Source organism: Sturnus vulgaris, chromosome 24, assembly GCF_052056855.1.
Source record: "Sturnus vulgaris isolate bStuVul1 chromosome 24, bStuVul1.hap1, whole genome shotgun sequence".
Classification (NCBI taxonomy): domain Eukaryota; kingdom Metazoa; phylum Chordata; class Aves; order Passeriformes; family Sturnidae; genus Sturnus; species Sturnus vulgaris.
In genome coordinates this window covers 3,671,307-3,685,522 of record NC_142266.1, presented here as the reverse complement: position 1 = coordinate 3,685,522, position 14,216 = coordinate 3,671,307, and the positions used below count along the sequence as shown (strand labels likewise).

The following is a 14,216-nucleotide window of genomic DNA, read 5'->3' as shown; positions in this document are numbered from 1 at the left end:
GCTCCGGAAATAACGGGGCCGCCACCGCAAGCCCCGGTGGGAGCGGTCTGGCTCGGCAGGGACGGCGGATACAGCGCGGAGGGATGGGGGAGGCACGGCCCGGCACGGCACGGCACGGCCGCAGCTCCTGCGGCCCCGGTTGGCTCCTCCCGGAAGGAGAGGGAGACTGAGGGGGAGCCTCTCGGGTCGGCAGATATTGGAAAGGATAATTTCCATGGAAAGTCGCAAGATGTTCTTATTTTCGGTGGCACCTTGAATTATTTTTTTGGTTTAATTTCAAGACGACCCAGTACAGGAGCCGGATTATTCTTCAAATTAGTTCATGCAGAGTGTGGGAGTAAGTGCTGTAAAATATCACCAGAGCCTTTTGCACTGTTGAGAAGGAGCTGGGCTAAATTAGCTCCTTCCACAGATGTAGCAGACGTAGGTCAACAGACAGGGAAAACCCGAGTGGTCTCGGTCAGCGACAGCTCTGCATCACTTCCCCATTCCCTCTCGGTTCACCAAGGGACAAGGGAGCAGTCTGAAAACGCTGCTCTAAGCACCAAACCTTAGTGGTTTGTGAAATTGTGGTGCTGGGCCGTGTTTTTGAGATAGAAGAACCCTTGACATGAATACACCGACACTGGCCTGACACAAAGTAAACACACACCCCAAACGCTGAGCTGTGGTTTCCCTGTACCAGAACAGGCACTGCAGAGTGGGAAGGGCCGGCTGTGGTAGAATGATGTGTTTTTCATGCAGCCCCACATCCACCCCGTTAGGGCTGGCCGTGCTCCATGGGGGCCAGCACCACCGAGCCTTCTTGCTGGGAAAGTTCACAAGGCTCCAAGGGCTCAAACCCACCCAGCCCAGCTCTCCCACCCTCCCACAGCTCACCACGAAACACCAGCACTAAAGGGGGCTGACACAAAGATTTTAATATTTTACAATCTTTTCTCTAAGGAACCAGTGGCAGCAGAGGACAGTGGTGGCAGGGAACAGCACTGTTCATGTGCATTGACTTCAGGTAATTCTGCCTGGCCAGCTCCACCTGTGCTCTGTGTGTTCAGCTCTGGGCTCTGCCTTTAGCAGTAGAAACCACAGATGTGAAACAGAATCATCTAAAACATGAGATGCTTTTAGATTAATCCCACTTCCCTGCCTAAGACTGGGAGATGAAACATAAAGTTACTATTTTACATACACGGGCAAGAAGCATTTCAGAAAGACCTGTTTGAGACTAACAGGTCAGAGGAGGTGCAGGGAAACTGTGCCACAAGCAGGTCATTGATTAGAGCAGCCTCTGTGCCTCAGCCAATGCAGAATTTTGTGAGTTTTAAGGAGGCCTAAAACCGTCTTGTTCCAGCTCCTGAGGTCCCCCATTCCAGCAGCACAGAGGCACACACTGCACCGCTCCCAGTATCCACAATTAGCTTGCAAGTCTCTCAGGTCTGCAGGATTTGGGCGGGGTAGAGTAGAATCCCTTGATGTAGCTTTCTAAGTGCACAGATTAAATGCTTTTCCTCTGGATACACAGGGGGACTCTTGTTCTCAAGTACTTAAAATTTACTGAAATGCCAGGACTCACCCATCCTGGGATGGTGCAGGATTCAGAGTGCAGCTTAAGGGGGAGTTTAGGATCAACAGCAAGGTCCTGTGCAGGGCAAGCAGAGATGTGCCCAAGGTGTGCAGCTACCCATGAGCAGATGCAGAGGGCCCTGGACACCTTGTTGATGGGAGGGACAGTACAAAGGGTGTTTGCTAGCAACCTTGGCTGAAGGATCCTACTGATCCTACAGGAGAGGCTGTGGAGCTGCCTGACTGCTGCCTAACCCCAGAGAGATGTGGAGGCCCTGTAATTCAGGAGCAGGAGCACCCCACATGCCATGACCTTCAAGAGTGGGGCCAGTGTCACCTGCCCAGCACTGTTGAAGTGAACTTTGCCATCCAGTTTGAGACAGCTGTTGTTTGGGGTGGCTGTGCAGCACTCCTGGTAACAGGCAACATTTTTCCTACCATCACAGACTGGTTTGGCAGCCTTGCAGGCTTTGCTACATCCTGCCATGTAATTCAAGCCCGTCTTCTTCATCTGGAAGGAGAGAGTTATTAGCTTGGGGGTCATGCCGAGCCTTTAGTATTAGCATTACAGGAACACAATGCCCTGCAGCCCCAGGCCATACCTCACAGAAGTCCTGCCCCAAAATGCATCTAGTGGTGGTCTTCCTGCCTTTGAAACACTGGTCCCCGTGACAGGAAAATGCTGCACACACTTTTCCCTAGGCGAAAAAGGACAGGGAGACCCCATCTGTCCATCAGACTCAAAGGACAAAAACTGCATTTCAGACAGCCCTTCACTCTCCAGGGCTCTTTGCACTCCCCTCTGTTCTGCTGGTATTTGTGCTCTCAGGCATTTTAGATTCAGAGATAAAGGAGTATTCTGAAACTGCAAGAAACTACTGAAAGACCAGCAAAGCAAACAAGTTTCAAGACTCTTTTTTCCTTCCTCTTCTGCGTTCTGCAAAGATAAGCACCTTCCCCTCCCCTAGGCTCAGGAAAGGGCTGCAGAGCCCTGTGGGCTGTGGGTCCTGCACCCTCCGTGCAGCTGCAGGAAGGCTCATCCCATGGTCAGGTCAAACTGCCTGAGCTGATGGAAGCACTGGTCTGGGGAACAGGGCAGATGGACAGGGGTAAGGGCCACTGGACAGGGCTCCTGATGGACTCCTTACTTCCAGTGCTTGTTCAGGATTTGCTGCCTTTCCAGAGCCAGCTTTTTACCCTGTAAAGCAAGTGGAGGAGGGAGCTTTTCCTGTCCCCTGCTCAGGAGGGAGCTCAGCCATTCCAGCAGCCACAGACTCCACAACCCATGGATGCAGCAGCCTCTGCTCCTGTGGTACTTACATTTTGGGGAGGAGGCCGAGGAGTGGTGGTGGTGGTTGTCAGTGGCACAGTGGTGGTGGTGGTGGGTGGAAGGTCACCTGCAGACACACGAGGAGTCCTGAGAGGCTGGACACACACGGGCCACACTCACCAGCACTGCTCATACTGTGGTCAGAGCTGCCAGGGCCACCCTGCCCTTCACCCGACTCCAAGGACAGAGCAAGCCCCAGGGCAGAAGAGATGCAGCCATGCAGCCACAGCCCCTGCACGACTCTGCCCGCCCATCTCCCCCCTCTGCTGCAGAACAAAGCTGGGCTGATACCATAGGCAGTGGCATTGAGCTGCAGGCAGAGAGGGCCAGCACAGCACTCCAGGGCACACTGCTGCCTGCTCACACTGCCGTTGGTCCTGCAGGGCTCTGCACACCTGCTGGTACATCTGGCTGTGTAGTTGGTGCTGGAGAAACGATAGAGCTGCAACAGGCAGAGTCAAAGGATAAAATGAGTGTGAAGAAATGCTGTCATGAAAGAGCAAAAATAACTGACAGACTGTCAGAGAGGGAAGGGAGAAGGACACAGACTTAATAGAGCATTGTGGATTCTGAGATAAAGGGAAGGCTTTCCCTGTTGCAGCCCCCTTGCATCTCCATACCTCGCAGTAGGTCTCGTTCTGGCAGGTGTTTGTTCTGTTGGCGTGGCCTTCATCCTGGTAGCACCTCTCTCCGGAGCACTGAAAGCTCTGGCAGGTTTGCTGGTGAGACACCAGGGTGTCACAGCACTGCAGGGCTGTCCCCAACCTCCCCCTCACTGTCTGGAGGGGCCACACCCCACTGTGCTCCCTTCCACCACAGCAGATGCTCCCATGGCACTCCTGGATCTTGTCACTGACCAGCTGGGCAAGTGACACTGACCATGGGGCTGCCCAGCAATACCCCCCTTTCCATTCCTGGCCTTACCATTGTCTCTTCTGCTCCCTTCATAGAGGTGTTAGTGACTGCCAGAGAGCCACTGTTGGTGGTGGCCACCACTGTGGCATTGTTGGTGACCACCACCACTGAGGTGTTCTTGGTGTCTTCTGAGGCTTCCTTGGTAGTCACTGCCACTGTCAAGGCATTCTTGGTGGCTGCTGAGGTGTTCTTGATGGCCATGGCCACCACTGTGGTGTTCTTGGTGGCCACCACTGCAGCATTCTTGTTGGTAGCCACCATCATGGCATTCTGGGTGGCCACTGAAGTGTTCTGGGTGGTCACAGCCGCCAATGAGGCCTTCTTGGTGGTCACTGCCCCTACCAAGGCACTCTTGGTGGCTGCTGAGGTGTTCTTGATGGCCATGGCCATCACTGAGGTGTTCTTGGTGGTCACTGAGGCCTTCTTGGTAGTCGCCGCCACCGCCAAGGCATTCTTGGTGGCTGCTGAGGTGTTCTTGATGGCCATGGCCACCACTGTGGTGTTCTTGGTAGCCATCAAGGTGTTGGCAGTGGCCACCACTGCAGCATTCTTGGTGGTAGCCACCATCATGGCATTCTTGGTGACTGCCACCACTGTGGCATTCTGGGTGGCCACTGAAGTGTTCTTGGTGGTCACAGCTGCCAATGAGGCCTTCTTGGTGGTCACTGCCCCTACCAAGGCACTCTTGGTGGCTGCTGAGGTGCTCTTGGTGGCCATCACCGTGGTACTGGCAGCTGTGTTGTGTGCTGAAAAACAAAAAGCTCCTGCTTGGTGAAGGAAACACCAAGGAGGAACGTGCTCAGTAAGCCCTGTGTCCCCTCCTGAGCCATGGCACAGTCCAGAGGGACTGAGGGAATCATCTGTCACCCTGTGGCTGGGAGATGAAGTGGCAGTCAGTGACAGGATGTCCCCAACCACGTCCACTTGCAGCCACCAACTGGGCAGCCCAAGAAGCAGGTCAGAGCCAACAGCCACCACAGCAGCACGGGACAGATGTCACAATGGCCTCTCCCTCCCACGTCCAGCCACATTGCCTGGCAAGAACAGGCTTTTATGGGGGCTAAACCACGAGGAAAGGTTCCTCACCTGTCCTGTCCTATAGAGCACAGCCTGGAAAGGACAGACAAACTCCCTGGTGCACCACGCTGCCTTTGCCCCACTCCCCAAGATTTCCCCTTGGGATACAGGACTCACCTGCTGTGGCAAGGGAGTCCTGAAGACAGAGTTGCAGAGCCAAGATGCAGAGCAGCAAGCCTGGAATGGAGTGGGAATGACTGAGAGCACCACACCTACAAGTCTGCTTTACCCACAGCCCAGAGAGCCCCCCAGCAGCACGGGCAGCTCATCCTTGAAACATAAGATAAGCAGGGATATTCCTCCACCTTCCCAAAGCCCCAGAAGGCACCCCTCACCCCAGGGAGGCCTCTGGTACAGCCCCCAACAGCCGGAGCAGAGATGGACCTGGGATGGGGGACAGACAGACACTGCTCTCTGTCCCCATTACCTCGAATGGAGGGGACGAGCCATCGGTGTCCAGCCATCGTCATCCACCAACAGCTGCACCCAGACCTGGCAGAAGGAGGCACAGTCAGAGCTGCTCCCCCAAGGTGCAGGGGGGACACCCCAGTGCAGCTCTGTGCTCTAGCTCCAGTGCTCCTCCCTGGGACAACCAGCCCTGAGAGCCTCCCCAAATCCACCGAGGCTGCTGACGGGGAGCAGGAGCCCTGGGGAGCTGTGTGTGCTGTTGGTGTGGCAACAACTCTCCCCAGAGCTCAGCCCTCAGGCAGTCACCAGAGCAGGAGTCAGGGTGACGCAGTGGAAAGTGCCACCCTGCAGGAGTTGGCTGCTGCAAGTGAAGATGTGACTGGCTCTCCATCCTCTATTTGCATTCCAAATGTTTACCTGTTTTGCTAAGGAAATGGTGATGTGACTCCAAACAGGCTCCAAAGCCAAATTCTCCAAGGACAATGGTAATACTCCCCTCCTGTTTTATGATTTAGGCTGAGTAACCATTCCCTCAGGACCTGGAGGGCTGAAGCTCATTCAGAGACCTCCAAGGCCTTTCCCTGACAGTGACAGAGCCAGCTGGCACCTCACCTTGCAAACCAGCCCAGCCACCACCCAGAACAGCTCTGAACATCCTTACTGAGCCCAGTGCCAGCCCAGCCCAGCCCCAGGGCAGAAAAGGAACCAACATCTGCCTGAGATAGTCTCATCCCAAAACAACCTTCCCCCCAGGCAGGGAAAGAACCCACAGCACTGACTCACCTGTCTGCCTATTCCTGAAGCACCTGCAGTCGCTGCCAGCACTGGAGCACCTCTGAGCAGCTGCTGGTGCACCTGCCCTGCAGCCCAGCCCCACCCCTGCCAGCCAAGCCCCAGGGAAGTGTCACATGTGGCTCCACAGCAGCAGAGGCACAAAGGGACCTGTACAGCAATGGAAAAAGGGCTCGTGAGGATGGACATTGTCTTGGTTTGAAAGACAGATGTCTGCTAAGGAAGTCAGGAGCGTCTCTTGAAATGGAAAATGTAAACCCCCTCTCTCTAAATTATTGTAATTTTGAAATTAAGCAGCTTTCAGGTAAAGATATAGGGAATAGAGTTAACAGTTTTTTATTAGGAAAATTAAAATAGAATTACAGTAACAAAAAAAACCCAAAACACTGACAGAATACAATCTAATACCCTATTAGTCAGTCAGGGTGGTGGTAGCAGTCCCATTAAATGGTGGCTGAATCCTCCTGCAGTGACAGGTGTGGTTCTGTTGGAGCAGTGCTCCTGGAGAAGGTAAAGTTTTCTTTCAAAGGCCCAGTGATGATGTAGAAGGGTCTGGCTTTCTTCTGGAATCCAATGGAAAAAGGCTTTGATGTTCTAAATTTCAGATTTTATTTTGGTAGGAAATGTTTGGCTCCTCTCTCTGGCTGGAGCATCTTCCAATGGGATGATGTAATTTTATCAATCATGCAGTGGGACTCAATGGCCAGAAGATACTTTTTGGAGGAAGGGTGGGCCGTGGAAAAGATAAAGAACACTGCCTCACCTGGTTTTTAACAGATGGCCCATTAGCAGCAGATACCCCTCCCCCAGAGATGAAGATCACTGCCTTACCTGGTTTTAACAGATGGTGATAGAACACATACTTCTGGTTACATCCTGTATTGCAACTCAAAACATGTCACACAAGCCACGACTGCACTCAGGGGACTGGGGGGCACAACCACTGCCACATGTGATGTGAGTGGCCTCTGCACAACGGGCCAGCAAATCTTGAGGCATCGTGAATCCATGGGCTATGCACAGACACCTCCCAGCATGGCACCAGGGGCCAAGGATGCTCCTGAAGCTACAACAGGCACCTCTAAACACAATCTCTGTTTCCTTCTCCATTCTCCTGCACTGCAGAAGGATCTGCACCACCCACCAGGTCATTCAAGCCAACAGCAGAACCATAGAAATCACTGCAGAGCCAAACCTGAAGCTCATTTGGTAATTCCCTGAAAAAAACGATGGCCAAAGCTCTCCAGGGAGAGAGACCCAAGATAAAAACAGTTCTGTAAGCCAGGTGAGCTTGTTTTGAAAAGAAAATCACAAGTTCACACCAAGATCTAGAAACAGGATCAGTACCCATCAGCACACAGTGTCCATGTGCTTTAGAGAGTCAACCCTCACCATAAACATTTCCAGCAGAGGGGAAATGAAAGAAGGGTTCCAACAGCTGTGTAAAAAGCATTTTAAACACACTGTAATCAAAACTCCTTCCAGCACACGAAAGAAGACAAGTCTCTCGGCACTTCCTAAATTACAATGACTTTATTTTTCAAGGTATTTTTTTAATATAAAACAATGTCACAAGTCTAACTGGCTTACTAGAAAGTGACTCTATAAAGTATTCTTGAAATCTATATTCATGCACATACAAAATCCAGACAATGAAGAAGTCAGAGGTGCTGCCAGATCCACTCTCTCTGCAGATGTGTGATCCTTCACCCAGGGACAGCTACAGCAGCCCTTGGCGCTTCAGATCTTCGTACGTCTTCTTATTCACCACGTTCCCACTGGAATCCTCATATTCCTCCTGCAACAGAACCAACAGTTCAGAGACAGCACTCAAATGTCAGCTCCAAGAGCAGCCACTAAACCTGAGCACCCTGGCAGAACCTCTGTGCAGGAAGGCAGGCAGTGGATCTGCCAGCAGGGCTTGGGAGAAGAGCTCAGCCAGGGCCAGAGTCATTACAGCCTGTACTACAGGGTTTACTTCCCACTCTTGCCCTGCACACTGCTGAAAAATAGCTTTGGAACAGAAGTTTAGGAAAAGGCATCAGTGTAAGTGAGGACACTGCTCTCACCCAGGGACAAGGGGTTCCCATGGACACAGGAGTGGAGACAGAGTGCCTCTCACTGCTCACCTCTGTATCAGGCTGCCACCTCTCTGAAGCCTTCTGCTGTTTCAGCTTTGCCCACACTGCAAACACAAAGTCAAACAGGATCTATGTCACTTCCCTTGAGATACTGGTTTTTAATGCAGTAAAATATACACATGAGCTTTTTTCCCCCTCCCTTTTTAAACACTGTCACTTCAGCAGTCCAGGAATGTATCTAACCCTCATTACAAAGTTATCATTCCATTGTGTGGTTACTGAAAGGCACTGAACTGCAGCCAACAAGAATTTAAACGGATTCTTCAGGATGGGACACGAGAGCAAGGTCCAAAGCCACTCCTTCACAAAAGGTGGTGTTCTTTAACACGTTCCCTGACCTGCCATCACTACTTACACGAGACTGCATCCTCAATCTGTGTGACATTGGCAAAGTGTGCTGTGTTGGGAATGCCCAGGCACCGCATTCCATGGGCATGTCTCCACTCCTGGGGGAAGAGATGAGGTCAGTGTGAGAGAGAACACCACATCCTCCACAATGACAAAGAGCACAAAAGACATTAGCATCTGAACAGGCTGCAAAACATACTATCAAAGTACAAATCTACCAGTCTTCTATAAAAACATTATTTTCTTGCCCTGCAGACAGTAACACCACACCAGCCATCAACAGCCACACTGCACCCATCAAACCTGAGCACAGGCATTCAAATGTGTTCAAATGGGCAGGACAGCAGCATCAGCAAAAGAGATCTCCATATGCCTGATATGATCTCTAGGTCCTGTTGCATGGCCCTGCAGCACAAGCTCAGACCCACATGGCAGAAATGCTGCTCAGGGACTCGGCAGGGACTCATTGCAGTGGCTGAATGGATGCAGCAGGGCTGTTCCTGCAGGGAATGTCACTTACTGCAAAGTGCCTCTGGAATGCCTTGGGCCCTCGGTAGGTGTAGTTACCACAGATCTCACAGTTGTAGTTGATGTTCAGCCCGTGGAGTTTATACAACCAGTAGGGGATGGGCTGCAAGCAAGGAGACATGAGGATTAGGTCACATGGCAAAGAAACTCAAACAGAGAAGCAGCGTGGAGCCAGTGACCTCTCCCACTTCTCCAGGCCTGACAGTCTTGGTTACCTTCCCATCCCAACCAAGAGGCAGATTTTTAGGGTTATAAATGATTTCATTTTCTTCATCTTCACTCTCACTCTCACTGATCTGCTCTTCCTCCTCCTCCTCTCTCTCCTCCCCTGTCCGTGCCTGCTTCCGTTGCACGTTCTCGTGGGTGAGGTGTCTTTGCTCCTGGGGTGAGAGAAAAGAAGGGATTGTCCACATACCACGACAGCAAAAAGTCAGGTCAAACTCCTGCAGTGAAAAACTTCTTCAGTGTAGAGAGGGAGAAAACAGAAGACCAGTGTGAAGCAGAGAACTCCCACCTTACTCAGCCAAATAATTTCAGTTTTTAGTACCCTGACATTTCCTACTTGCAAAGAATGAAACCTTGTATCATCTATTAGCATTTCCAGTGTTATTACAGCTGAAAACAATCCCCCAAAACTGAAGGCAAGGAGCAAAGCAGATCAAGTAAAGGTTTGCAGTACTGTATGACTTATGCACAAAACAGAAGTGGTGCAGCACACTGATGTGATGCTGTCCATGAAAGCACTACATAAAGATGAGGACAACATTCCAGTCACTACTTGATAGCTCTGAAATAAAAAGCTCAAAAACAAAATAAAATCCTTACCCCAAGAACTTCCACATATTCATAAATCTGAGCTTCCAGGAATGCAAGATCTTTATTTCTTTCTGTGTCCCTGAAATAGATGAGGTATCTTCATTAAACACAAGGTCAGCTCTGATACCTTCCATTTGGTTCAGCACTATTTAGTCCAACATGAAAAGCTTCTAATACTCCAGAATCTGTCCTAACTGCACAAGAGTGGTGACTATAGAACATTCCTCATCCAAGAGGAGAGAACATTGCCAGCCCTAGAATGACCTCGAAGAACTCACCTTTTGCTTCCTTTTGTCTTTGGATTCTTAGCAAACAAGGAAGGATCAAGAGCTTCCAGGGATTTGCCTTTTGTGCTAAAAAGCCTCTGAGCACGCTCCTCCAGAGTCCTGCAGAGAAACAGGGAAGGGATTAGTCTAGACTGCAGTTTTACAATTTCTGAGAATTATCTGAATTCATGCAACAAAATTCCATAAACGTAGCTTTTAGGAAACCATTAGATTCCTTTTATCTTTGTCTTCATTCCTCAAGTCAAACTCTACTGTACTAGAGACCAGTTCAGAGCAGCAGATCCCACTGCTTGGTTCTTAACGTTTTATCTTTCAAACATCACTAAGGTAATTCTAGTACAACAGAGCACACAACTATCCCAGAAAGAAACGTGATACAGGAACACCTCAGAAATGGAAAGGAACTCTACAAAGACTGCACCTTACCCGCCACACTTCAGCCCCAGAGCCAGCAAAGCTGATTTTAATCTGTCCAGTCCCAGGGAGGCCAATTCCTGTTCAATTAAACAAACCACTGTAAGAGACAAGCTATTCAACACATACAATATGGGTATAGTCCACTTTAGCTTATTCATGAAGAAAAATCCCAGATGAACAGTATTCAAGAAAGGATGAGGAATGTGACAAATCTAAACAGGTTTAGATTTCAAGGTACATCCCCCAATGGGAGAAACTACATCATCAGCACCATCAAAGTTTTACCCAGAAAGCAGGGTACAAAAATACAGCACTAAAATTACACAGAAACCCCAAATGACTGAAGTTCCACCTGCTCAGAATGTGGCAGTAAGTGCAGAGCACTGGAAACATACCTCCCAGGAGGAGAAGGCCGAGAGGTCCAGGTGGGCACCAGCATGGGTCAGGGCACTGCTGGTCTCTTTCTGCCAAAAAAAAACCACAAGCAAGAGTTGTAAGACACTCTACAACACTTCTGGCCACAGAACATTTTAACCTCAAGAAGAGCAGTTCACAGAGAAAAATCCTCTTACTAAACTGAAAACGGAGCACTAGAAAAGATGCAAAATGAGCCAACCTGAAACAAGGCTCGTTTTAAACCAGTTATGCTGAGTTTTAAATACAGGTCAGTATCACCCTGCACCCTGGTGACACAGAGCTGCAGCCCTCACTGTTATGGTCACCCCCAGCAATGACTTTACACAAATGCTCACACAGCCCCCTCACAAACACAGCAACACCACCCAGGCTCGGGCTGCTCACCGGCCAGCCTGGGAATGTGCCGTTCTCCCACTTCTTCTCAAACTCCGTCTGAATTTTCCCAAAGAGTTCATTCTGGTCCAGCAATGGTTTCACTCGATCTGTGTAATCCTGCAGGTACTCAAGGAGCATTTCAAGATACCTGGCAGGGGAATCATGAGCACAGGTAATTCACTATTGCCCTCCAACCACATCTTTGGACAATCACCACCCTCCAGTGCTGCAGAGGGACGTGACCAAGGTCAGGACAGTTTTCCACACAGGATTTTCTTGACATAGCAGTTCCAAGGGTAAATTAAAGCTCTTCCTCTGAGCTGAGTGTGGCTCTCCACATTTCTGCTGCACTGCAAGTTCGCTTGGGGCTCAGACACATGACTGAGCTCAGGGACCCAATTTATGTGAGTTAAGTTTGGCTGTTAATTATAATTCACTGATATTAATTAATTATAATTAGCTGAACACTTCAGAACCAAATTCCTTCTCAGGAAGTGCCATAAAGAAAGCAGGCAGGCAAACAGGCTCACCTCTTGTATTCAGCATTTTTTCTCTCCTTGGGAATATCAAAGAGTTGGTCAAATGTGGATAAGTAAGTGATATAATCCAATTTCTAAGAATAGAAAGTCTGAGTCAGAGTTCATACACAGACAAATTAACATCCAGCTCCCAGAAAAGAGAAGCCCCAGCCTGTGCAGGGCTCACACACAGCAGCCACTCACCTCTGATGATTTCAGGTTAATGTACTTGAGGTAACAATCGTGCAAATCCAAGTATCGTCCATACCCTTCCTCATCTGTGAACTCCACCAGATCTGCAGGAAAGATCATGAAAAGCTTTATTATGAACTTAATGTTCCCTACTTATTATACAACTGTTTTTGAACTGGAAAAGGATTAGCTGTGAAGTCATTTATGCTTAAGAAAGGTGCTGTGATGCCTCTGACACTCATTGAGCAGCCCCAACTGCTTCTCTGTGCAAGCACCAGAACATTCCTCAGGACCAGCAGCCTCACTGGGGAACATTCCAGAGACTGCAGCTCAGAAGTATTTAGACGACAGGAGAATTTTCAGAATTCATTTAGTAAAAGGGAGGTGAGGCCCTGAAACGTGCAAACCAGATCAAACAACCTATTAAATAATGCCAGAGCTTGAGCAAACTACAAACTTACTCTGAGCTTCTTCACTCGGGTTGTCTCTGGCCTTCAGCAGCTCCTCAAACTCCACTGACATAGGAACACAGATCTGCAGGGGCGGATACAAGCCACACAGTGATTTACTTCAGCTCCTGTCCCAGAATAACTAATATAAAATCACGCTAGGTGGCAAATAATGAAATTGCAAACAGAGAAGAGACTCAAAGCTTTGTCACCTTTCTTTCTGCACAAAGGCAAAAGTGTGGCTTTAGCCAACACGAGAAAGGTGAGATCTGATCCCAGCACAGCTGAACATCCCTGTTCTAGCAGGGAACAGGGTGAGTGGCCTGCACTGCTCCCTCACATGCTGCCTGACCCCGAGCAGCTGTGCTCAGGTGACTGCCGAGTGTTTTCGTATGTTAATGCAATAAAACTGGGGAAACAAAATCTGTTTCTGTAGGGATAAGACCCAGCAGAGCACATCTCACCTGTTCCTACGGAGCAGGTAACTACTCACCTCATTTGGATGCTTCCTGTGAAATTCCTTAATTTGCTTCAGTCTGTTGTAAAACTCTGCAAATTCATTTGGCCCGGAAATGGCACTGAGCTCTTCCTTGCGTAGGCTACGAGTTCATGGACAGCAACAGATTATGAAGGGAAGGGAAGGGAAGGGAAGGGTGACACTGACACAGCCAGGTGTATGCTGCAGTGTCTGACTGCAAACCTCCGAGTCATGGGGGACCTCTCAGCCCACCGGGCTCAGGAGCTCGGGGCCACATTCCCCTGCACACGCTGCAGTCCCTGACAAGAGCCCAGAGCAGCCAGGGCCTCCCCACGACACGACACAAGATAACAGAACGTGTCCATCCAAATCGTTTCCCAGGTGCACTCGGCTCCTGGCCTGCATGCAGTGGCCACATCTCGATCCGCGCGTTATTCTTTAGACATTTACATTGACTTCAGGCACACGAGGGCCCCGGGCACACTCACCCGTCCTTGTCGTCGTACAGGTCCCGCAGGTTGCCGCTCACCTCCATGTACCTCTGCGGAACAAAGGAGAGGCCCGAGCGCCGCAGGGCCCGTTACGGGACGGGCCCGGTTCGCTCCGGGGAGCCCGGCCCGCGCCCAGCCCCGCTCCCGCCCCCGGCCCCGCAGCACTCACGTCCTGCATGGCCCGGGTGCGGTGGTCCGAGTTGATCTGGTCGCGGAGCTGCGGGGAGAGCGGAGGCGGTGAGCACGGGCCCGGGAGGCGGCCTGCCGCACCCCCAGGGCCCCAGGCGCACCGTGGACTTCTTGGTGAGCATCTCCTTCACCATCACGTCCATGAGCCGCTCCCGCTCCTCATGGTACCGCCGCTGCTGCTCCAGGATCGTCTCCATCCCGCGCACGGCTCCCACTACCGCCGGAAGGCCCCGGTGAGGCCCGGCTGTGTGTGCGGGAACGTTCCGGTTCCGGGGCGCGGCGCGGTGCCCGGAGCGGCCGGCAGGCGGCGGCTGCGGCCCGGCCGGGGCCGAGCGCGGTGTCCGAGCTCAGGGTCCGAGCTCAGGGTCCCAGCGCGGTGACCGAGCTCAGTGTTCGAGCTCAGTGTCTGAGCTCAGGGTCCGAGCTCGCTGTCCCAGCGCGGTGTCCGAGCTCGCTGTCCCAGCGCGGTATCCGAGCTCAGAGTCCCA

At 51.1% G+C, this 14,216-nt stretch overlaps 2 protein-coding genes across 2 annotated transcripts; both read right to left on the bottom strand.

The window, feature by feature from the left end:
* Window positions 1–898: 898 nt before the first annotated feature.
* LOC148221288 (uncharacterized) lies at window positions 899–6,152 on the bottom strand. Its single transcript, XM_088178368.1, has 9 exons — window positions 6,074–6,152; window positions 5,310–5,374; window positions 5,000–5,059; window positions 3,815–4,551; window positions 3,511–3,609; window positions 3,182–3,332; window positions 2,881–2,957; window positions 2,163–2,258; window positions 899–2,071 (listed from the first exon to the last, which is right to left on the bottom strand). Exons 2-9 carry the CDS (start codon window positions 5,350–5,352, stop codon window positions 1,811–1,813), a joined length of 1,524 nt encoding a protein of 507 aa, XP_088034494.1. The 5' UTR covers window positions 5,353–5,374; window positions 6,074–6,152; the 3' UTR covers window positions 899–1,810.
* A 1,444-nt stretch (window positions 6,153–7,596) lies between these two features.
* Window positions 7,597–14,004, bottom strand: SF3A3 (splicing factor 3a subunit 3). The gene is made up of 17 exons (XM_014881293.2): window positions 13,830–14,004; window positions 13,709–13,756; window positions 13,537–13,589; window positions 13,064–13,169; window positions 12,583–12,655; window positions 12,134–12,225; window positions 11,942–12,024; window positions 11,421–11,559; window positions 11,015–11,083; window positions 10,629–10,696; window positions 10,194–10,301; window positions 9,925–9,994; window positions 9,315–9,479; window positions 9,092–9,202; window positions 8,579–8,669; window positions 8,212–8,267; window positions 7,597–7,880 (listed from the first exon to the last, which is right to left on the bottom strand). The coding sequence occupies exons 1-17, from the start codon at window positions 13,923–13,925 to the stop codon at window positions 7,803–7,805; spliced, it is 1,506 nt and encodes a 501-aa protein (XP_014736779.1). The 5' UTR covers window positions 13,926–14,004; the 3' UTR covers window positions 7,597–7,802.
* Between the last annotated feature and the right edge of the window lie 212 nt (window positions 14,005–14,216).

What these genes read in the sequence shown, in the direction of transcription:
- LOC148221288 (XM_088178368.1), bottom strand. Translation starts at nt 5,352, where the DNA reads ATGACGATGGCTGGACACCGATGGCTCGTCCCCTCCATTCGAG. An exon ending in GCTCGTCCCCTCCATTCGAG is followed by an intron (nt 5,060 to 5,309) that starts GTAATGGGGACA and finishes ACTCCATTCCAG; the next exon opens with GCTTGCTGCTCTGCATCTTG. An exon ending in AGAACGAGACCTACTGCGAG is followed by an intron (nt 3,333 to 3,510) that starts GTATGGAGATGC and finishes TGCCTGTTGCAG; the next exon opens with CTCTATCGTTTCTCCAGCAC.
- SF3A3 (XM_014881293.2), bottom strand. Translation starts at nt 13,925, where the DNA reads ATGGAGACGATCCTGGAGCAGCAGCGGCGGTACCATGAGGAGCGGGAG. An exon ending in CGGCCTTCTCCTCCTGGGAG is followed by an intron (nt 10,697 to 11,014) that starts GTATGTTTCCAG and finishes TTAATTGAACAG; the next exon opens with GAATTGGCCTCCCTGGGACT. An exon ending in AATATGTGGAAGTTCTTGGG is followed by an intron (nt 9,480 to 9,924) that starts GTAAGGATTTTA and finishes CTCTCACCCCAG; the next exon opens with GAGCAAAGACACCTCACCCA.